Here is a 22,214-nt window from a genome sequence, read left to right as displayed (position 1 = left end):
TGAGTCTCTTGAGCCAAGGAACCAGCGCCAGGCCAAGAGGGAATGGCCTCAAGCTGCGCCAGGGCAGGGTCAGACTGGCTCTTAGGAAGGATTTCTTTGCAGAAGGGGTTGTTGGGCGTTGGAATGGGCTGCCCAGGGCAGGGGGGAGTCCCCATCCCTGGAGGGGTTGAAGAGTCGGGTTGAGCCAGCGCTGAGGGATCTGGTGGAGTTGGGAACGGTCAGGGTGAGGTTAGTGGTTGGACTAGATGATCTTCAAGGTCTTTTCCAACCGAGGTGATTCTGTGAGATTCCACCTTACTGAACAAACCCAGCGAGATCCAAGGCCGTGACCTTCAACAGATGCCACTTTGACCACAGCCTTGACCTGCTGCCAGGGCTGCGCCAGCAGACCACAGCATGGGCTTCCAGGGGCCACCTTGCGGTCTTTTACGTAGACCTGCTCCAAACTAGTGTTCCTTTGGCCTCCACGATGGAGCACGGAAGAAGGTCAATACAGTTTTGCTAATAGGTGCGGTGAATGTTTGCTTTGCTCTCCTGTGTCCTCTCAATTCCCATTTTCACCTTCTTTTGGACACACCTTGCGCAATAAAAGGATTCATGTCCTCAGGACATGGGATACTCCAGGTTCCAGGTGAGCAGGGCTGGGGCTCAAACTCTTTCTTTTTCTACCCAACAGCCTTCAGGCAGTCCATTTCAAACAGCTGAATCCATCACAGCTGAGTTGCTCTGAAAATTTTTGGTTTAATGATTGCCAGGCAGCCCCCCGGCTTCATACGCTTCTGCTGGTTCCATGAGATCCTAAATTTCACAAACCTCATCAGGCATGATGCTAGGGAGGCTGCTAATTGGAACCATCGGGTTGGGGGCAGACAGGCAGCTTCGTTTGCGGCATGGGAGGCAGGGTGGGAACGGCCTTTCAGACTGTAATTAAAGCCGAGAACTCGCTGCAGGAAATCACTTTCCAGGTCATGCGTCTTTCTCCACCGCTTTCACATGCTGCAAGCAGATTGCGCCTCGCACGGAGGCTGCACACAAAGCCGAGCTCCCCAATTCACTGTCTTCCAACATCTTTTTGTCATGTTTTATCCATGTTATCGAGTTAGCCGGGCTCATTCCCACCCATATAATAAGAAAAGCCCAGCGCTCTTGCTCTCCAAGGGAGATTCTCATCTGCAGATGCTTGGCATCACCATGGATTTCTCCTAATGAGCGTAGTTGGTCAAAGAGCAACTCAGTTGGACTAGGTGATCATTGTAGGTCCCTTCCAACAGAAATATTCAATTCTGTTCATGCCTTTATTTGCGTTTCTTGCAGCGCCCCTAAGCAGGTCATGAGGATCATGGAAGTCAGTTGGGTGAACCCGTGTTTCTGCTGCTGGGTATCCATGTGGATGCTGGCTGAGTGGCCTCTTGTGATCACCTACTGTAGGTCACCAACAATTGCCGCCTTCTCTTAAGTACTGAGAGAAGATTTCGCAGATGCTTCTGCTCACCTTGTCACAAGAAACTCAAGTATTGAACCACTTCTGGGTGGGCATCGTGGCTGGTGTTGGCTCCTCTGGCCAGGGGTCTAGAGAAGTTCGTAGAATCATCAAAGGGTTTGGGTTGGAAGGGACCTATAAAGGTCATCTATTCCAACCCCCTGCAATGAGCAGGGACATCTTCAATGAGATCAGGATGCTCAGAGCCCCATCCAACCTGACCTTGAATGTTTTCAGGGATGGGGCATTGCCCAGCAGGGACCAGCAATTCCCTTGGTCAGCCAGAGCATGATGGACATCTTTGCAGGGATACACCTCCTCCAGCTGTGATCTCTCAGCATCCCCATTTTGTCTGGATATTTGATCTCCCGCAGCTGGGAGATCATCTCACTCAACTTCTTTTGGCTTCAATTTTCTTTCCCCCTTACCCGTGCCACAGGCACTCGGGTGCTGGCCATGCCGAGTCTCGCCCCACCTGATTAAATTTTCACCAGATTAAATTTTTAATATGACGCTGTTCAGAAAACCATCTCCCGGTCTCGACGGGTGTCACCGACTCCTTTATTAATTTGCAATCGCTCACCGTGCTCCTGTGCGCTTATTGCGGTCCAAGCGGTAACGATGCGAGCCAAGCTCTTGGGTGATGAACCATCTGAAAAAGTACACGGATATTTGGAGACAACTGTGAGCGGAAAATGCATTTCCAGCATAAAGCTAAAGGCAGCTCAAGATTTAACTCCCCTTCCTCATACCATTCTCAAATATTTTAGAGAAAAAATGTTCATATCTTGCATTTCTTGCTCTAAGCCAGAGTGGAAGATGAAATTGGAGACAAAGCGCCCAGTCTTGTTTCTTTTTAATATCCTCTCCTTGAATTCTCCACTCCCTGCTGCAAAACAGGACTCCGGATTAGACAGATATTTGTCTAATGCAGCCAAGTGCTTACGTAGATCATCAGACGCAAAATACGGTTTACGTAACTGCAAAGAAAACCATCTTTTAACTTTTATTAGAAGCAGTGGCTGTAATTAAGAGTATGAAGCCTTGCAGGCCAGTGATTACAACAGCGGATTAGGTGCTGGGATTTCATTTCTATTCCTGGCTTTCCCATCGAGCTGTGCTATTTCAGTCGTCACTTTCTCTTATTTTAAAAATAAAAGCTATACTGCTTTCCAAGCCGCTGTGAAATGGTGCCACTTCCTATCCTAGGGGGAAAAAAAGTGCTTTATTTATTTATTTTTTTCTTTTAGTTTAGTAGATGTTTCCTGCTCTGCCAGAAGTTCCCATGCTAAAGCTACCAGAAGCAAACTTGTGTCTCTGCTGCAGCTTTTGCAATCCACATTTTAGGATATTAATGGAAAAATCACCACCCCAACTGGGGAGAAGGTCCATGCTGGGATAGGGCTCCCACCAGGAAAAAAATGCAAAGCTGCCTTTTGCAAACACCGCCGGCTCCGAGTGAGGCGGGAGGTGAGAGGCAGCTCCAGATGTGCTGCTCCTCCAGATGTGCCGCTCCTCCAGATGTGCTGCTCTTTCTCGTACGTCACTGCGGTACAAAAGCAGCTACTGGCATTTCACGCTCCAGGGTTGGTGTCGGTGCTCCTGCTCCTGATGCTCTCTGCAGTTTTGAGGTTTGCTGCTCCTTTTTTGTGGCCACCGAGGGTTTCATCAGCCGGGGAAACGTGGGCGTTGCGAGTACCGGAGCCGACGGACCTCGCGGTGCACGTGCTCCACATGTGCTGAGAGGAAGCCTCACCGGACAGCAAATGTCAGGAGCTTTTAGCAGCATCTGCTCTATCTCAGCAGCACGTTGAAAACCTGGCCCGGGCATCTGTCTTAGCGATTGTCATAAAAGACATTTGGCAATCGGTTTTGGAATCTGGCTTTGGCATAATTAGGCTCGTACAAGATCCCATTAGTCAAATAAGGGATTAGCCCGGAGTCCTGAGTCCCAACTGCATTTGGGCAGGTGATGGGGGGTGGCGCAGGAGGATGGGAGCCAGAGGGTGCGCTCATCTTGTGGCATTTGGATTTGATTTTTTTTTTCCCCCTTATTAAATTGTCTTAATTTCCTTAGTCAAGGCAGCGTAGGGCTCAGGAGTAACGGTCAGGCTATGAGCACCCTCGGGCTCTCGGTGTACATGGCGGGGTGCAACTGCATCACGTGCCTGGTGCAGGCAACATGGGCCAGAGCTGCAAGTGCTCGACATGTTTTTCTGGAGCCTGTTCTGGTACGAGGGCCAGGCTGGTCGCTGCAGGGGGTTGTTCTGGAATAGCTTCAGCATCTGAAAGTCAAGTTTTCTGAGCTGTAGCCTCAGGCTCCCTTGAAGAGCCACAGAGATCTGGGGTTAGTGGGGAGATCTCTTCCCACTGGAGTAAAAAGACTGTGTTGATGTTTATTGTCTCTCAAAGTAGACTAACATGTTGCAAGGCCTCCTTTTTTTCAGGAATAAGCATTCAGATTGACATTTATTGAGTAATAATAATTTTGTTTGCATTTAGGATAATGCATATAGTATTTTTATTGCATCTTAGTCTAATGCAAATCATAGAATCATCGAATGGTTTGGGTTGGGAGGGATCTTTAAAGGTCATCTAGTCCAACCCCCCTGCCGTAAGCAGGGACATCTTCAACTAGACCAGGTTAATCAAAGCCCTGTCCAACCTGACCTTGAATGTTTCCAGGGATGGGGCATCTACCCCCTCTCTGGGCAACCTGGTCCAGTGCCTCACCGCACTCATCGTAAAAAAATTCTTCCTTAAATCTAGTCTGAATCTATCTTCTTTTAGTTTAAAACCATCACCCCTTGTCCTATCACTACAGGCCCTACTAAAAACCCTCTCTCCCTCTTTCTTATCAGCCCCCTTTAAGTATTGAAAGGCCGCTCTAAGGTCTCCCCGGAGCCTTCTCTTCTCCAGCTGATCCCCCCCAACTCTCTCAGCCTTTCCCCCCAGCAGAGCTGCTCCAGCCCTCGGACCATTTCTGTGGCCTCCTTTGCACCCACTCTAACAGGACTATGTCTTTCCCATCCTGAAGACCCCAGAGCTGGACACAGCAGTCCTGTACAGCAGTACCACTGTCTCTAAACATGGCAAAGCCCTAGAAGTCACAATATCAATGGCACGTGGTGGAGCGACGTGTGTACGGGCAGCTCCTGCCGAGTGGATGGTGTGGCGTGAGGACATCTTGACATATTTGCTATAATTTCATCATCTCCATGAATGTGAAGATGCTCAGCACTGATTTGAATTCATTTTTGGTGCATTGGTTGGACCCCATTAAACACCTGCTAGACTGCTGCCATTCAGAATTGAAGGGCTCTTTGTTTGGTTTAGTTGAACTGACTTTAGGGGCAACTTTAGAACGTGAGTTACAGCCATTTTTAATTTTAGAGGAGGGTTAGGTTGCTTCTGGTAAAATAAATGGGCCCAGAAAACTAAATATATTGACGTAAGTACATCATGTAGTACAACTTAGACAGGACTGGGATTTGGGTACAGAGCCTTAGTCCTGCTTAACCTCCCAACAGAAGCTGGAGGAAAGAGAACTATATTGAAAGCACTTAAAACATAGTCTTGAGTAAGGATTTTGCTTCAGCTGTTTGTCCACCTACAAAAGAGAAAGAGATATTGCCAAAATTATGGTTGCACCAGCCGCATCATGGTTTTGTCTCCTTTTCATGGATGGAAGAGCACATGGAGGAAGATGTAGTGTGTGTCTCTGCTACGGACGATGTCCTTACTGCTGTGGGTGATGGGCTTTGTATAGTCTTGCCAGTTGTCTCAAGTTGTGACAAAGTAGTGCTCATTTTGGTTTAAATATGTCTTCCGATGCCTCTTTTGGTCTTCAGCTTGGTTCACCTCTTTTGGTCTTCAGCTTGGTTCTTGCAGAGATGCAGGCTTTGGCCATGTTCACCACTTTTTTTGAAATAGAAGACAAGTGAGGGTGTGGGCAAGAAATGATTGGGTTGGGAAGGAAGAGGCTACTCAAGGGAGTGCCATACTGAGGGTGGCATTAGGAGGAGTATGGTGGCACCTGCAAGGGTGGCGGCCAAGGGAAGAGCAACCTGCCCACAGCCCTAGGGAATTAAAGGTTGGTCAGCATTACCTTGATCATGGAGCAAGTCCTCTTGGAGAAGCCATTTCTGCAGATATGGATGATGCAAAGGTGGTTGGGAATAGCCAGCGTGGATTTACCAAGGGTGAGTCATGCTTGACCAACCGGATTGCTGTCTGCGATCGTATGACTATGTAGCTGGGATGATGGGAGCATCTGCCTTGGCTCTAGCAAGGATTTTGATGTATCTCACATGGCATCCAACTTGTGTCCAAGTTGGGACGTTAAAATCGAGACAGGGACACTACTAGGTGGGTCTTGTCGGGCTCAGAGGGTGGTGGTTAATGGTTCATACCCAAACTGATGGTTGTCTGGGAGGGAAGCTCCTCCCAGGCCCATCCTGGGATCTATCCTGTTCCATATCCTTATCAATAACCTGCGGAGGAGACAGAAGTCACCCTCATCTGCAGACAAGCTTCTCTGCTGATGGCAGGGCTGACGTTCAGAGGGACCCAGAGGAGTGAGGACAGGCTGGGAAGAACCTCCTGAAGCTCAGCAAGACTGGGCGTAGCAGTCGGGATGGACTGACCCTCCCTGGGCAGTGGCTGGCTGGGTAACAATTCTGCTGAGGATCCAGGAGTCCTGGGGAGGTGAGCACTGTGCATGGGTAGCAAGGGAGGCTGGTAGCATGCTGGGCCATAGGACCAGGTCCATAGCTGGTAGATGAAGGGAAGCAATTATTCTTCTTTAGACCACAGCTGGGCAACTGCACATAGTTTTGGGTTCTCCAGGACAAGAAAAACTTGCTAAACTTGAGCGGGTCCAGTGAAGAGCCACCAGGATGATTGGGGGCTGGAGCACATGATGTGTGAGGAGAAGGTGAGGGAACTGGGCTGACTCTGCCTGGAGAAGAAAAGGGTTTTGAGGAGACCTCAGGGCACCCTTCCAATACCTAACGATTGCATGATTGCAGCACTGCCGTAGCAGGACCAGTTGGCCTTTTGGTTAGAGCAGGTTTTGCTTTCTGTGATCAGCTTCTCGCCAATTTCTGGGTATGATTTTACCCATCAGGACTTCTGGAATGCAATTTAGTCCCTGCAGACCCATGAGGAAGCCCTTAATGCCATCCCTCTCCTCCACTTCAGAAACTAATTTAGGTTGAGCTTTCTAGATTATCCCCATATCAGCAGAGTTCAGGAGTTGTTTAAGGAGCTTGTTTTATCTAGTAGCACTTCTGCAGACGTTCATGGGAAACCAGGGCAGAAGAACAACTTGTACCTGTGCTTGCAGCTCAGTTTGCAGCTGGATGAGTCTTGATTTAAACAGCAAGCTGTATCGAGATGTGTAAGCACTCAGGGGCTGCTGAGGAGCAAGTTGCATGTTCTCTTCCACTCCATCCTTTTTTGGGGAGGACAGCAGCTTTTGGCTGAGGTTGGTTGAAGCTCTCGGCCCAGGCAAAGTCTGGTGGGAACATCATGGGAAATCCACCTTCACCACCACTACTTCGCTTCCTTGCTGCTGGCATCCCATGTAAATCCCGATGATAAAATCTGCAGCAAGGGCCACCTTCTCTTTCTTTTCCAGCCAAGGTAACAGCCTCCAAGTGTCTAGTTCCCCAAGATACCTTCTTATATCCACCCCCTCCCTGGGCAGCCTATTCCACTCTCTGACCACTCTTGCTGGGAAACATTTTCTCCTCATGCCCAGTCTGAACCTCCCCTGTTGCAGTTTAAAGCCGTTCCCTCTTGTTCTGTCACTAATTCCCTGGGAGAAGAGACCAGCACCAACCTCTCTACAACGTCCTTTCAGGGAGCTGTAGAGTGATGAGGTCTCCCCTCCCCTTCTCCTCCTCACACTGAACAGTCCCAGCTCCTTCCATCGCTCCTCACAGGATTTATTCTCCAGGCCCTTCCCCAGCTCGTTGCCCTCCTCTGCACTCGCTCCAGCACCTCGAGATCTCCCTGGTATTGAGGTGCCCAAAACTGGACACAACACTCCAGGTGTGGCCTCACCAGTGCAGAGCACAGGGGGACTATCACCTCCCTACTTCTGCTGGTCACACTATTTCTAACACAAGCCAGGATGCCGTTGGCTTTCTTGGCCACCTGGGCACACTGCTGGTTCCTGTTCAGCTGCTTGTCAATGAGAACCCCCAGACCCTTCTCTTCCAGACAGCTCCAGCCACCCCTCCCCAAGCCTGTAGCCATGCAGGGGGTTGTTGTGGCCCAAGTGCAGGACCTGGCACTTGGCCTCGTTGAAGCTCATCCCGTTAACGTTGGCCACCGATCCAATCTATCCAAGTCACTCTGTAGAGCCTCCCCATCTTCATGCAGAGAAGACCATCTCCTTGGGAAACCACAAGCTGGTGAGCACTGTGACAGCTGGAGCAGGCGCCATAGCTCTGAAGGCAAGATTGCAGCTTGGAGAAACATTTGTCCTCTTCCCAAAAGCAGCACAGAGCCTTATCTTCTGATAAGCCAGGGCAAGCACAAGCATTTGTAGGGGATTTTGCTGTGAAAAAAAACCCCTTCGCATCCCGTATGTGGGGCATAAAGGCAGGCAACGGTAACGATGAACTGACAGGATCATTTGCTTACCTGCAAAGGTCTCCCCAACATCAACACCAATTTTCCTTGTGCAGAGAAGGTTGGGTTGGAAGGAGTACAGCCAGCGGTGGGTCAGCTCCTTGAAGCCTTACAAAATTGCTCTGAGGGCTTTGTTCTCTTCGATGCAAACTTAAATGCAGCTGAAGTCATCAGAAAAAGCTTGAAGTGAAGACAGAAGGGTGGGACCACTGCCTGTCCAGGGCTTTGGAACTGCTAAAACCAGTGCCCATAATGTCTTCTGCACATCCTCAACCCCCCCAGGATGGAGGGTAGCACTGCACCCACCCTGGGCAAGGCACTGCTGCCACCAGGGCAGAAATAGAAAGAAGAAAAGTCCTTAATCTTCCAATTTATCTCCTGGTAAGGAGTGTGCTCTCACACTCAGGGTTTATTCAAGGCAAAATGTTTCAGGAGCTTGTACTTATAGTTTTAAAGTAGTGAAGACAGGGATGCTCAGAAGAGCCTTCCTGGGCCAGGCGTGGGCGTGGAGGTAATCCTGCACTTCAGTCTAACTCTGCCTGCACCCAGGGAACTCCAGGAATACATCAGGTCTCCTGGGAGGGGGTGAATATGACAGCAAAAAAAAAAAAAAAAAATCTCCAGCTGAGCCTGCCGGCAGTAGCAGCATTTCCAAGCAGGGCCATGGTGCGCTCAGCCTATGCTCTGGGAGTGAGCAGATCCCCTCCAGGGATGCTCCATGGTTTCCAGCTGCCTGGTTCATGGCAAGCAGGCGTGATCTCTGCCAGGGGAGGATTCGGACTTGCAGCATCAGCAGGGCTGTGCTGGGGATGTCAGTGGAGCAGGAGGAGGGAGGGAAGGGGTGCGCATTGGCAGATTGCGGCTCGGGGACCCCTGACCCCGCCGAAGCATCCCCCTCCCTCCTACACTGTCCCCCAAATACCCACTTAGTCCCATCAGGCACTAAAGAAGCTGAAACCATTGGGCAGTGATTGCTGCCGGCTCATTCCCTGTGTTCCAGGTGCCAGGATCCAGCTCCACGTGCCCGTTTTTGGATGCTCCTCCCTCCCTTCGGTTCTTTTGGCAGACCTCAAGGCCGGGTGGTTTTGGCAATGCTCCTGTGCCAGGTGAAAAGCACCCGAGAGCTGTTTGCAGCCGCAGCTGATGGAGCTGTTGCTACAGAGATCTTGCCAAAAACAGCCTCCAATCAGCTCCCAACACCAGTCTGATGCCGAGCCCTGCTTGGAGCCCGGCAAGCCAGCGAAACGATAAATAGGTGTCAGCTTTGCCCATAAAAACCCTGCGTTCAGTCCTGCTGGGGACAGCGATTCGCGGCAATTGCGGGGCTTATTATTTCCCCAAGTCTTTTTCCAAGTGTGTGCATTTTGTGCCGCCTGTGCAAATGTGGTATTTATCCTCCCTTGTGCTATTTCCGACCTTCTCTCTTGTACCTGGAGGTGTGTTCCGGGCAGAGCCATCACTTGGTTTCCTACTGTCCTTTCTCCTGCCTGGATGCTGCTGTGAGCAGAAGGCTTTAAAAGACCAGCTATGGCTCAGCGGGTAGCACCGACCTGTGCCAAGCTGTGCCCAGGTTCACATCTGGCCTTATGGAGCCGTGTTGCCCAGGATGGGCTTAACATTAAGATTTGGAAGGTGTTCTTTTCTCCCCCCAAAAAAATCAGTGTTGTCTGTCTGTCCCCACCGCCACGGCGAGTGCTGGAGGTGCTGGCATCCAGCAGAGATGGAGACAGGCTGTTACGGCATCAGGAGGACCCCCTCAGTAGAGGAAAGGTGTTCTAACCTCAGAAAAGTGTGCATTTTCATCAAATCATCAAATGGTTTGGGTTGGAAGGGACATTCAAAGACCATCTACTCCAACCCCTCTGCCATGGACAGGGACATCTTCCACTAGATCATGTTGCCCAAAGTCCCATCCAACCTGGCCTTGAACACTTTCAGGGAGGGGGTAGACTCTTGGTTCCTACTTTGCCCCAGCTGTGGTGGGACATACCCAACTATTCCTTGGGTGCATGCAGTGGGAGCAGAGTGGTGATTACTCTTCTCCCATCGGGACAGACCTTTAGGGTCACTTTCTCCACTGCTAAAACACCAAAGCGGTGAGGTTCAAGCCGGTGGGTGTTAATGCTGATCTCAGTCCACGTTTAGACATGATGAGCAGTTTAAAGATGTTCCTGTAGTGTACTTGGGAGTAAGTGGGATGAGCCAGAAGAGCTTTCACAGATGTTCCAGCTCTCTTGCAGGAAGGGTCATTGGGATATTTGGGCAGAGATGCTTTTCTGCTGCGAGGCTCTTTCCTTCACCCTTTCTCCCCAGATTTTTTCCATGGATAGAACAGATGAGCGAGGGATCAATTTGTTTTCCGCGCGAACAGCATGGGCTAAGGCATCCACATCTCTCCAGTGTGACACATCCACTGTGCCCAGCATCGCCCCGACTCATTGGAGGGGGCGAGCACAGCTGGGGAGAGCAGCCATCCCTCCCTCCCATCCAACTTCCATTTAAACCTGCCTTTGTCTTCAATCAAATGGATTTTGTTTCCCACCAGCAGTAATTATCCCCGTCCACACTAACTCAGCATCCCCTGGCACATCCAGACTGGCTGGAGCGATGGGCTGAGGCCAACTGGGGGAGTTTCACTAAGGCCAAATGCCGGGTGCTGCCCTTGGGCCACAACAACCCCCAGCAGCGCTACAGGCTTGGGGAGGAGTGGCTGGAGAGCTGCCAGTCAGAGAGGGACCTGGGGGGGATTGATAATGAGCCAGCAGTGTGCCCAGGTGGCCAAGAAGGCCAATGGCATCCTGGCTTGTATCAGCACCAGTGTGGCCAGCAGGGACAGGGAAGGGATCTGACCCCTGTGCTTGGCACTGGTGAGGCCGCCCCTCGATGAGTGGGTTCAGTTTTGGGCCCCTCACTCCAAAAAGGCCCTTGAATGACTCGAGCGTGTCCAGAGAAGGGCAACGGAGCTGGTGCAGGGTCTGGAGCACAGGTGTGATGGGGAGCGGCTGAGGGAACTGGGGGGGTTTAGTGTGGAGAAGAGGAGGCTGAGGGGAGACCTCCTGGCCCTCTGCAACTCCCTGACAGGAGGGTGCAGAGAGGGGGGATGAGTCTCTTGAGCCAAGGAACCAGCGGCAGGCCAAGAGGGAATGGCCTCAAGCTGCGCCAGGGCAGGGTCAGACTGGCTCTTAGGAAGGATTTCTTTGCAGAAGGGGTTGTTGGGCGTTGGAATGGGCTGCCCAGGGCAGGGGGGGAGTCCCCATCCCTGGAGGGGTTGAAGAGTCAGGTTGAGCCAGCGCTGAGGGATCTGGTGGAGTTGGGAACGGTCAGGGTGAGGTTCATAGTTGGACTGGAGGAGCTTCATGGTCTTTTCCAACCTTGATGATTCTGTGATTCTGTGACCGTCTCCACCGAGGTTTCTGCGCAGACGGAGTTGACGGCTGAGTGAGTCCATCCCGCCCAACACTCATCCAGATGCAGGGAGAGCAAAGATTCGGCCTGGAGCCGATGCCCAGAGGGAGCGTGGAGGGAGCCCAGCGGGGGATCCCCACAGCGTTCTGTAGGAAGGACAGGGTGGTGGTTGCACAAACCCGGGGGTGGCCAAGCCAGCTGCTCTTGCTTCTCCAAGACAAGCTGAATTTTGGGAGGTCATTAAAAGTCACTCGCTGAGATTTCAGCATAAATGAATAGCTGGTGGAAGCAGCAGGCGTGGAGCTCGCTGGAGAGCTGGGGGCAGGCTTGCCAGCTATTTAATATTTAAGCAGCAGCATTGTTAGATTCCTGCTAGCCCGACTTCCCATTGGCAGTGATGCAGTGGAGCATTTGTCCCCTGCCTCCCCCAGTAAGCTATTTTTTCAAGGTTTTTAAGACAACACCTTATGAATTGTACTTGACAAAGGTCAGACTAACAGAGCCACTGGATTAAAAGGAAGAATTTTTTGACAGTGAGGGTGGTGAGACACTGGACCAGGTTGCCCAGAGAGGTGGTCAATGTCCCATCCCTGGAAACATTCAAGGTCAGGTTGGACGGGGCTCTGAGCAACCTGGTCTGGTCAAAGATGTTCCTGCTCATGGCAGGGGAGTTGGACTAGATGACCTTTAAAGGTTGTTCCCAACCCAAATCATTTGATGATTCTATGGTTAAGGTGCTTCTGCAATACCTGTCTCTATCCAGTGACTTAGGGCTGTTGCTTTCATGCCTATTAGCTAAGCAGAGATGGTGGAGCAGAGTTGACTTGTGCCCTTCTACACAATGACCCCGCTGTTGCGGGAACAAAGCAGCAAAAAAATTTTGCTGGTGGGACTTTGCAGCCTGGCACAAATCTGACCTGTGCTTGAACGCAGCACGGTGTGCACGGGCATCAATTGTAGGGTGGCGTTTGCTGTTGGTCTTGCTGGAGTTGGTGGGATGCTCAAAGGTCCTTAGTTTGAGAAGGCAAATAGCCTCTTCGCCTCCTGCGAGCGTCGGTTGGCTGCACCTTGCACAGAGTCCTGTGCCTCTGAACCAGGCCTGCAGGGTCTGTATCTTCAAGCAGGGCTTTTCCAGGCTACACACCGGTAAGGATTTCCCAGGATTAGACTGAAACGATGATTTGATGAGCCTAAAGCAAGGCCTAACCAAAGTCTGTGCCATTCTTCATGCTTATGGGGCTTTCATGCCATAGCTGATGGCACATCCGAGTCTAGGTCACCAGGAGGACCTTTGTATGCAGAGACAGTGTCCTGGTGGTGCTGTTTGAAGGTCTGCAAGTTTGAAAGTGTTCAAACTTTAAGGTCTGCAAGCTTGAAGGTCTTCAAGCTTTAAGGTCTACAAGCTTTAAGGTCTTCAAGCTTTAAGATCTTCAAGCTTTAAGGTCTTCAAGCTTTAAGGCCTACAGTCTTTAAGGCCTACAGTCTTTAAGGTCTACAAGCTTTAAAGTCTGCAAGGTTTAAGGTCTGCAAGGTTTAAGGTCCACAAGTTTTCAGCCCCCATGACTGCTCCTTTCTGAAACGATGTAGATCTTTGCTTTTGTGGGTCTGAGTCTGACTGCTGAGAGTCTGCGTGGTTTGACCAGTTTCCACGTTCCTGCAGCAGATGAGGTGGTTTTTCTCAGTTTGGACAGAAGCACTTGCTTCCCCAGAGGGATTTGCTGCCTGTAGTTAAGCTGTTCCCCAAATCTGAGCCAACTCTCCCCAGCTAATCATCCCCTGGCCTGGCAGGGAGGCAGGGCGACTCTTGAGCTACTGTCAGCTTTGTAGGCAGGACAGATGTCGCAGAACTCCAGCCTGTGCCAGGCAGCACCCTCAGCTTCTTGCAGGGATCCTTCACACCAGGCTCCAGGTTTCAGCAGGAAAATGAACAGGCAAAGGAGACCGGTTTTATTTATTAGCAAGACCAAGGATTAAATTCTTGCCTCTACAAGTCGCAGCTCAGCATGTTCAGTCCGACCAGGAGGGGGAGATGCTCCTTGAGCTGTCCCTCTTCCACCTCCTGGGGACAGGGACTCTCGCTGCAGAAGCAATCCCCTTCCTCACCTGGTCCCACGTGGGGCGGTGGCATCCTTGACCCTTGTCTCCCTTGAGATATCGTAGCTTCAGCGAGAGGCGCCTTCAGCAAACGTAAAATGTCACGCAGTGTCACAGCCCGTCATGTCCGTGTTTTTGATGACAACACACATGTCATGCTCACCTTGATGCTTCATCAGAGAGCTGTCTGGAAGAGAAGGATCTGGAGGTTCTAATTGACCAGCAGCTGAACAGGAGCCAGCAGTGTGCCCAGGTGGCCAAGAAAGCCAACGGCATCCTGGCTTGTGATAGAAATAGTGTGACCAGCAGAAGCAGGGAGGTGATAGTCCCCCTGCACTCTGCACTGGTGAGGCCACACCTGGAGTGTTGTGTCCAGTTTTGGGCACCTCAATACCAGAGAGATCTCGAGGGGCTGGAGCGAGTGCAGAGGAGGGCAACGAGGCTGGGGAAGGGCCTGGAGAATAAATCCTGTGAGGAGCGATGGAAGGAGCTGGGACTGTTCAGTGTGAGGAGGAGAAGGTGAGGGGAGACCTCATCACTCTACAGCTCCCTGAAAGGACATTGTAGAGAGGTTGGTGCTGGTCTCTTCTCCCAGGAAATCAGTGACAGAACAAGAGGGAACGGCTTTAAACTGCAACAGGGGAGGTTCAGACTGGGCATGAGGAAAAAATGTTTCCCAGCAAGAGTGGTCAGAGAGTGGAATAGGCTGCCCAGGGAGCGGGTGGAGTCCCCATCCCTGGGTGTGTTTGAGGGTCGTTTGGATGAGCTGTGGGGGGATGTGGTGTAGGGGAGAACTTTGTAGAGTCGGGCTGATGGTTGGACTCAATGATCCTAAGGGTCTTTTCCAACCTGAATGATTTTGTGATTCTGTGATCATTTCCACAATTAACATGGCGCAGCCTTTGGCAGCTCCCTGACCACCATCACGTTGAGCTTCCATGTTTCCAGGCAGGGTCTAGTCTGGCACCATGTGCACCAGCTGCTTCACCTCCTGGCCTCAAGACAAACTAGGACGGTGCATGCTGTAATACCTTAGAGGTGCCTTTTGTTCTGGAAAGCTTTTAAATACCTTCTCACCCACAAAATCTCCCCTTGAAGGTGAGGGGACCCTACCTGCCTGCTCTCTTCAACACAGGAGGTGTGGAGACACCTGCTCCATCCTGACCATGGCTCCCAGTAGAGATGGAGCAGATCTGTGCATCTCAAATATCAGTAACCTTGAGACCCAGAACCAAACCTGGGTCTGCAAAATGTCTTCCAATTATCAAAGATGAAACAAAACAGGACAATTTGGTATCTGCCAACTTCAGCATCCCTCAGCACCTTTGTCCTCCCAAACGGGTTATCTAGTGGAAGCCTGCCACCAGTTCCCTGACTGTCTCCTGCTTGTGGCGTGATATTTCTTTCCAACATGACCCAGACTTCCATTTTTAAGTGCACAGGTCAGCTCGCTGGGTCTTCTTTTGGTCTTGGCAGTCTATGTGCTGTCACCTTCTGGCATCTTTTTGTTCAGAACTTGCTAAAATCACCCCAGAAATAACATGTGGGATCTTAGCAGTGGCAGCAAGGAGTGAGTTTTCATCTCCTGCAAGATGCAGAAGAGCAGAGGGGATGTCCCAGGTGTTACGTTGCCGTGTTGACCCTGACCTTGAAGCTTGCAGCTCGTGATGTTGCAGGTGGATGCGATCCTCGCTATCTCATTTGCAGCTTCACTGGTAAGAGCTGATTGCGACGATAACGAAGCCAAGTCTGACTCATCAGTACCTGAATGAAGAGCAATGCCACCCACAGTGTGCCGGCAGCAATTTTACTCCTGATCTGGCTCTGCTGGTGGGATGGATTTGAAGCGCTTTCAGTTGATCTCGATCTTACCGCTTTGCCTGGCATTTTTGGACCACGCAAAGGCTTCAAGTGTTGAGTGTATGTCAGCGACAACTTGCTCATAGTCTGAGGTTTTAATTGATTTATCTCAAAAGGAGGAGGTGGCAGCCTAAGAGAACTTTCTTTAAAGATTATGAGGTGTTAATGTATGTCAAGTCAGCATGTGTGTTTGAGAGCAAGCCGTGGTGTTAAGCTGTTCCATCTCACCAGCCTCATGGGCTGTCTCTGCTCCTGGGCATGTTTTGGAGCTCCAGTTTGGAATTCATACTGGGATAGAAAGTGCAGGAGTTGACTTAAGACAAGGCTTGTACTGTCCCGTGTGCTGCATGAAATACCAAACTGGGAGCAGAATCTCCCTCTTTAGGTATTTCATCCAGGTTTTGAAGCCAGATGTGAATAACCTCCATTCACCTATGAGCTCACACAGTCCCCACCTCCTGCATCCAGCTGGCACCGGCCAAAATATTAAAAGCCACATAATTCTGCAGCCGCTTCAACAGCCTTTGCTGTGTTTGGAAGAACCTTTGCACGAAAGCGTCTGAAATTCCAGCAGCTGTGCTTTGGCTGAGGAGCAGCTGACATAGTTATTGGGAATTTACGGTCAGCTCGTTTTCTGGTAACTGGCTGGCCAGATGCTTGCGGTGCTGCTCTGTGCTCCTCAGATCCTCTCTGTCTGGTGAATATAAGAGATGGAGATTTTGGGAGCCAGTGCCCGGAGGAGACTCCATCCCCTCCTTGCTCCCATATTCCTGTTGCCTTTAGCAAGGAAGGTTTGCCCTGAGATGCAAGGAGACGTGCTCAGTGCCCTTACTTGCAAGTGTTTTGAAAAATATGAGGCCAGAAGGAACTGCTGATGATCAGGTGATTTTTTTTTGGTGGGGAAAGGGGTGCGCAGCAGGTAGCAAACTTCTGGAATTTGTTGCAGTGGGAAGCTGTGGAGGCTGATATTGCTGCATGTTCAGGAAGGGATTAAACAAATTCAAGACAACCTGTCCATAAACACCCTGAAGTGGGTGACTTGGAGGACACCTCCCTGCTGTCAGCCCTAATGCAGGGACTGGGTGCTGGGGGGCATGAGAGCATGGGCTGCAGGCAGCGACCGGGGTCATGAGCTCTCCATAAACAGCATCTCTTGCTTCCATGGTTTGAAGCAGAGTAGAGGGCTGGAAACACTATTGTTCTGACCCAGGGGGACATTTCTTACCTTGCAGATCTTTCCAGAAGGCCCATGAAGTAGGGCAAATGGACAGATTTTGTGTAGTGGTCCTGAAGTCTTTGGTTCCTGGAGAAACCTGATGGAAAGGGGAGTCTCCTTTCAGTCCCACAGCACCAGGACTTTGCACAGATGAGATAGTCCTCAAAGGTTCTCCAGGATGTGGTTGCGCAGGGATGCCACCACCAGAAGGGAAACCTGTTTGGCATGAGGGTCTGCCTCTTGCTTGGCTTTTCCTCACTCCAAAAAGGCCCTTGAATGACTCGAGCGTGTCCAGAGAAGGGCAACGGAGCTGGTGCAGGGTCTGGAGCACAGGTGTGATGGGGAGCAGCTGAGGGAACTGGGGGGGTTTAGTGTGGAGAAGAGGAGGCTGAGGGGAGACCTCCTGGCCCTCTGCAACTCCCTGACAGGAGGGTGCAGAGAGGGGGGCTGAGTCTCTTGAGCCAAGGAACCAGCGTCAGGCCAAGAGGGAATGGCCTCAAGCTGCGCCAGGGCAGGGTCAGACTGGCTCTTAGGAAGGATTTCTTTGCAGAAGGGGTTGTTGGGCGTTGGAATGGGCTGCCCAGGGCAGGGGGGGAGTCCCCATCCCTGGAGGGGTTGAAGAGTCGGGTTGAGCCAGCGCTGAGGGATCTGGTGGAGTTGGGAACGGTCAGTGTGAGGTTCATGGTTGGACTGGAGGATCTTCAAGGGCTATTCCAATCTCGATGATTCTGTTATTCTGTGATCACAAGAACATGTCTGAAGGAGACCTTCCTTGAGGTCTTTCCCCAACATCCATTGCCTCTCTGTTCAGTAAATGTTAAGTACAGCCTCTTTCAGCAGCGGGGTTCTTCGTTAGGAAGCTTCCTGAGCATTAATTCCCTTCCATCCGGGACTTCACCTATTGGGGAGGAGATCCTGGAGCCACGGATCTGGGTACAGCACCAGGTGTCAGAGCGGATGCCTTTCTTTTGAGAAGCCACTGGGCATTGTGGAGGAGGAGGAGCACTCATTCACGTGCACTCGAGAGGAAAAAGGGATTAAGCAATTCAACACAGTCATAATTTCAGGGCTCAGAAGTCTCATTAAAATTAGCTTTGACAGAAGCTTAATTTTATTGCCTCTTGCTTGAATAAAATTTTTGAGGTCTATCCTATTAAGAAGATTTGTTTCTTTTCATTTTTTCTTCTTCTGAAACCAACATCTGATCTGGATTTTATTAACACAAGCGTCTTAATGTGTACGTAGGGGGGGTTTAACGCTGTTTCTTCGAAAACTGCTCAAAACAAAGTTATTTCTCCAGATGTTTGCTGTTACGTTTCAATGCAGAACAAATTTCTAATAATATGCTTGGAGCCCCGTGTTTCCTGAACAATTTGCACATCTCCACAGTGAAGGACTGTTAAGTCAAAAAAAAAAAAAAAGACCTTTCCTGTACTTGTTGAGTAAATATTGGCAACAAGTATGAACAATATTGGAAAGTGTTGCCCTTAGACCTGGTCGCCTGCCTTGTTGGGAGGTGTTGGAGGGTCTCAGCTTCTGGGCAAGCGTGAAGCCAAAGGGAACATGGAGCCAGAGTGGGTTTGCTCTTATAGGTGAGGCTTTAAGCTGGTGCTAGTCCAAAAAGCAGCGTGTAAATGCTGTCCTGCACCCCCAGGTGCTTTTTCCCATGTTTCTCCGGGTGTGCTGAGGTAAGGTGTCTCTTGGAATAGGTTGGTAGCTGTTGGTGCTGTGACCTTCTTCTGGGAGCGAGGGCTCTGCGGGCTCAGATGGAACTGACTACAACGTGGTAGATGAAAATGTGCCAAAAAGGGCTTTTCTGGGGCTTGCCGCCTCTGCTTGTGTTGGCTCTGACCATCTGAGACGAGCAAGGAGTGAGACCGATGCTCGAGGCACGAGGAAGGGCTGCACTTGGAAAGGACCATGGGTGGGACAAAGTTATGAGATATTTAGGATCTGTCTAGGCATGTCCACAGCTGTTCTTCACAAATAAGACTAGTTTAAGGGAGAGTGTGGTGTTCTCAGGGTTTGAAATGAAGCTGGAGACCACAGCCATGGAGGGCTTGGTCATCATGAGCTGAAGAACTGATTAATGACTCAAAGCTTGATGTGAGGAGGTGGGAGTAGGTCCCGAGTACAGAGCCCAAGACTAACAGGGACTGGGAGCACCTCTCTGTGGATGCATCTTCATTAATCCTAAAGTGAAGGAGACTTTAATAAGAGCACGCGCGCGTCGCAGTCACCATTGGTAACTCCTTGTTCACTGTTACTGTATTGCAGTTCGTCGCCTTCCGGAGTGTTTGAGAAAGAATATGACATTTATCGGGATTACAGTGCAGAAGGTCAACTCCTCCACTACAGGTAGCCAAAATTTCCCTCCGGTATCGGGGTTGGGGGTCTGCAACGTGGCCTCGGTGGTGAGATGGGGGTGTGGGACAGCCCGTGTGCTACCAGTTGACCTGCAGGAATGGGGCAGTGAATAACACTGATGTTTTCTTTGTGCTCTTCTGATCCACCTCCCCATTCCTTTCCCTTCATGTGTTACGTTTTTTAGCTTTACTACCACCCTTAAATAAACCTAAAGATATATTTTGATGGTTCTTTGGAGCAGGGAACATCCGTCCTCTTTATGTGGTGGTCCTTATTTGAGTGGCTCCTACCCATGAATAGAAACTGGAGCAGGATGGGAGGAGCACCAGGGCTGTCCAGTGACGGGGTCACACCTCAGGGTGAGTCCTGGTCTGTGGAGTTTCGTTAGGCTCCACCATCGGGCCAGGACTCACCCACTGCTGATGATGCACCCCAACGCCTGCCATCACGATGGGGTGGTGGCTTGAACATCTCTCCACACTGGAACTGGTTTCTAGGCTCGCTCTTAGGATTTTTGAATCAAATATAAGTAGGTTCATGTGGGAATGGACTTAATCCACCACAGCGAGCCCAGCTGATTCTATGCTCTGTCTCCGTAGGGCTTTGGAGGTGAGAAACCCTCCACAGAAATAAACCATCTCTTCCAGCCTGTGGGTCCAACTGCTTTCAGAGTCCATTTCTAAGACAGATATGAGCTTTCTCTTGCTCAGATCAGGATTTCAGGTGCTAGACCAAACCGCCACCTCCAGCTTTCATGGATTTATGTTGCTAGAAAATAATGCGGCGGCGTGCTTGTCTTTGATACAGCTCAAAATGCCCCTCTTAGAGTTTCCCCAAGTGGTTCAGGTGCACGGATGCTCTGACTTCTCACTGGTACTGATATGGATTAAACGCCTTGGACATGGGCAAAAAATCACCAGAATTGAGTATGTCTGAGTAGATGAGCAGAGGTGAGGAACAATCATGTGCTGGGCTGCTGGAGCCTGGCCCAGTGCCTGCATTGCCGCTTTCAAAACAAGCTTTTTGCCTTCAAAATCCAAAGCGCTGTGAGCAGGGATGGATTTAGGGGGGGGCTGAGAAATTGTTCTTGATACAGCCCAGATGGCTCCTTGGCCACCTTTCTGAGTGGCCAAAGGAAGCATCTTCACTGACCCACCTCATCCTGCCAGGGAACGTTTGGGAGATGATCCCCTTGGTCACCGCCTGCCAGGATGGAGGTGGTGGGGAGGGTCTGCAAACTCTGGGGCCTTTCCACAGACCCCAGACAGACCCATCTCGCCCTGACCCCATCCCAGCCTGCGCAGGTGAGGTTGTGTGGTACCTGCTGGCATCATCCAGATCAAATCAGGTGGGAACAGGGAGGATAAACACCTGCGTGGATGCTTTTACTAATCCAGATCTGATGGTCTGAAGCCTTTCTACCTTTAAGACAGTAGGTCTATAGACTACGGTCAGATTTGGGGGGTTTTGCCTGCCTGCTTGCTCTGGGATTTAACAAATACCCCAGTTTCTGTGTTTTTCTGGAGATGCAGGTTAGTTGAAGCACCGCTAGCTCTCGCTTTGCTTCCTGTGCTGGCAGTGAGGACCGGGAGGGCGCGATGCTCCACATTCTCTTCCCCAGCACGATGCTCCGAGTTCCCTTCCCTGCTGCTCCGTGACAGCACGGGCTGGCGATCCGCTCCACAGTGACATGATTTGCAGCAACCTCCATGCTGGTTCGAGACACGTGCGAGTGGAAAATCACCCAACGGCGTTGGCCGTGTGCCATCCTGCCTGCCCTGTAATTCACTGCTTCTGCAGTGACCTCCCAGGAGCGTCAGAATTAATTGCCACTTAAGCAAGAGAGGGGAAAAACAAGCTTTCTAGGAGGGGAAACAAATAGAATAATGGTATGTGGTGTTTATTCGCTGGCAGAAAGCTCTCCTTGAGCGTCAGGTGAGCTCAGAGAGACCTGCCCATGGACAGCTTTGCCCCAGAACATCCCTTCTGCGTGCCGGGTGAAGGCAATTCCCAGTTGACAGGCTGGACAAGTGAGGAAGAGTGGAAGGGAGTGTGATCTGGCAGTCCTGGATCCGCTGTTTGGTTTGGAAATGGGATTTGTGGGTGCCTCCTCCGCTCTGCTGTCGGGCATCGAGCGTGTTCTGCTCGGAGTTAAATCCGGTTGGAGGCCGGTCACGAGTGGTGTCCCCCAGGGCTCGGTTTTGGGGCCACTCCTGTTCAACATCTTTATTGATGACCTAGACGAGGGGATCGAATGCACCCTCAGTAAGTTTGCAGACGACACCAAGTTGGGTGGGAGTGTTGATCTGCTTGAGGGTAGGGAGGCTCTGCAGAGAGACCTGGACAGGCTGGAGCGATGGGCCAAGGCCAACTGTATGAAGTTCAATAAGGCCAAATGCCGAGTGCTGCACTTGGGTCACAACAACCCCCAGCAGCGCTACAGGCTTGGGGAGGAGTGGCTGGAGAGCTGCCAGTCAGAGAGGGACCTGGGGGTGTTGATTGACAGCCGGCTGAACATGAGCCAGCAGTGTGCCCAGGTGGCCAAGAAGGCCAATGGCATCCTGGCTTGCATCAGAAATAGCGTGGCCAGCAGAGACAGGGAAGTGATCTTACCCCTGTACTCGGCACTGGTGAGGCCGCCCCTCGATTACTGTGTTCAGTTTTGGGCCCCTCACTACAAAAAGGACATTGAATTACTCGAGCGTGTCCAGAGAAGGGCAACGAAGCTGATGAAGGGTCTTGAGCACATGTCGTACGAGGAGCGGCTGAGGGAACTGGGGTTGTTTAGTCTGGAGAAGAGGAGGCTGAGGGGAGACCTCATCGCCCTCTACAACTACCTGAAAGGAGGTTGCAGGGAGCTGGGGATGAGCCTCTTTAACCAAGTAACAAGTGATAGGACAAGAGGGCATGGCCTCAAGTTGCGCCAGGGAAGGTTTAGACTAGATGTCAGGAAGTATTTCTTTACAGAACGGGTTATTAGGCAGTGGAATGGATTGCCCAGGGAGGTGGTGGAATCCCCATCCCTGGAGGTGTTTAAGAGTAGGGTCGATATAGCGCTGAGAGATATGGTGTAGATGGGAACTGGCGGTACTAGGTTAATGGTTGGACTAGATGATCTTCAAGGTCCTTTCCAACATAGTTGATTCTGTG

At 50.9% G+C, this 22,214-nt stretch overlaps 1 protein-coding gene across 5 annotated transcripts in view; it reads left to right on the top strand.

Annotated features, from left to right (window-relative positions):
- ARHGAP39 (Rho GTPase activating protein 39) overlaps nucleotides 1-22,214 on the top strand; it is a 163,874-nt gene that overhangs the window by 104,954 nt on the left and 36,706 nt on the right. For 4 of the 5 annotated variants that reach the window (XM_074827678.1, XM_074827501.1, XM_074827861.1 and 1 more), the window contains exon 3: nucleotides 18,975-19,055. The exons of the other annotated variant lie outside the window; for it this stretch is intronic. In XM_074827678.1, the coding sequence (XP_074683779.1) occupies nucleotides 18,975-19,055 (81 nt within the window). The remainder of the gene's footprint in view (nucleotides 1-18,974; nucleotides 19,056-22,214) is intronic. 5 annotated transcript variants of the gene reach the window in all.

Source organism: Strix aluco, chromosome 1, assembly GCF_031877795.1.
Source record: "Strix aluco isolate bStrAlu1 chromosome 1, bStrAlu1.hap1, whole genome shotgun sequence".
In the NCBI taxonomy this organism is placed as follows: Eukaryota; Metazoa; Chordata; class Aves; order Strigiformes; family Strigidae; genus Strix; species Strix aluco.
The sequence above is the reverse complement of the archived record's forward strand: the minus strand, read 5'-3'. Positions and strand labels throughout refer to the sequence as shown.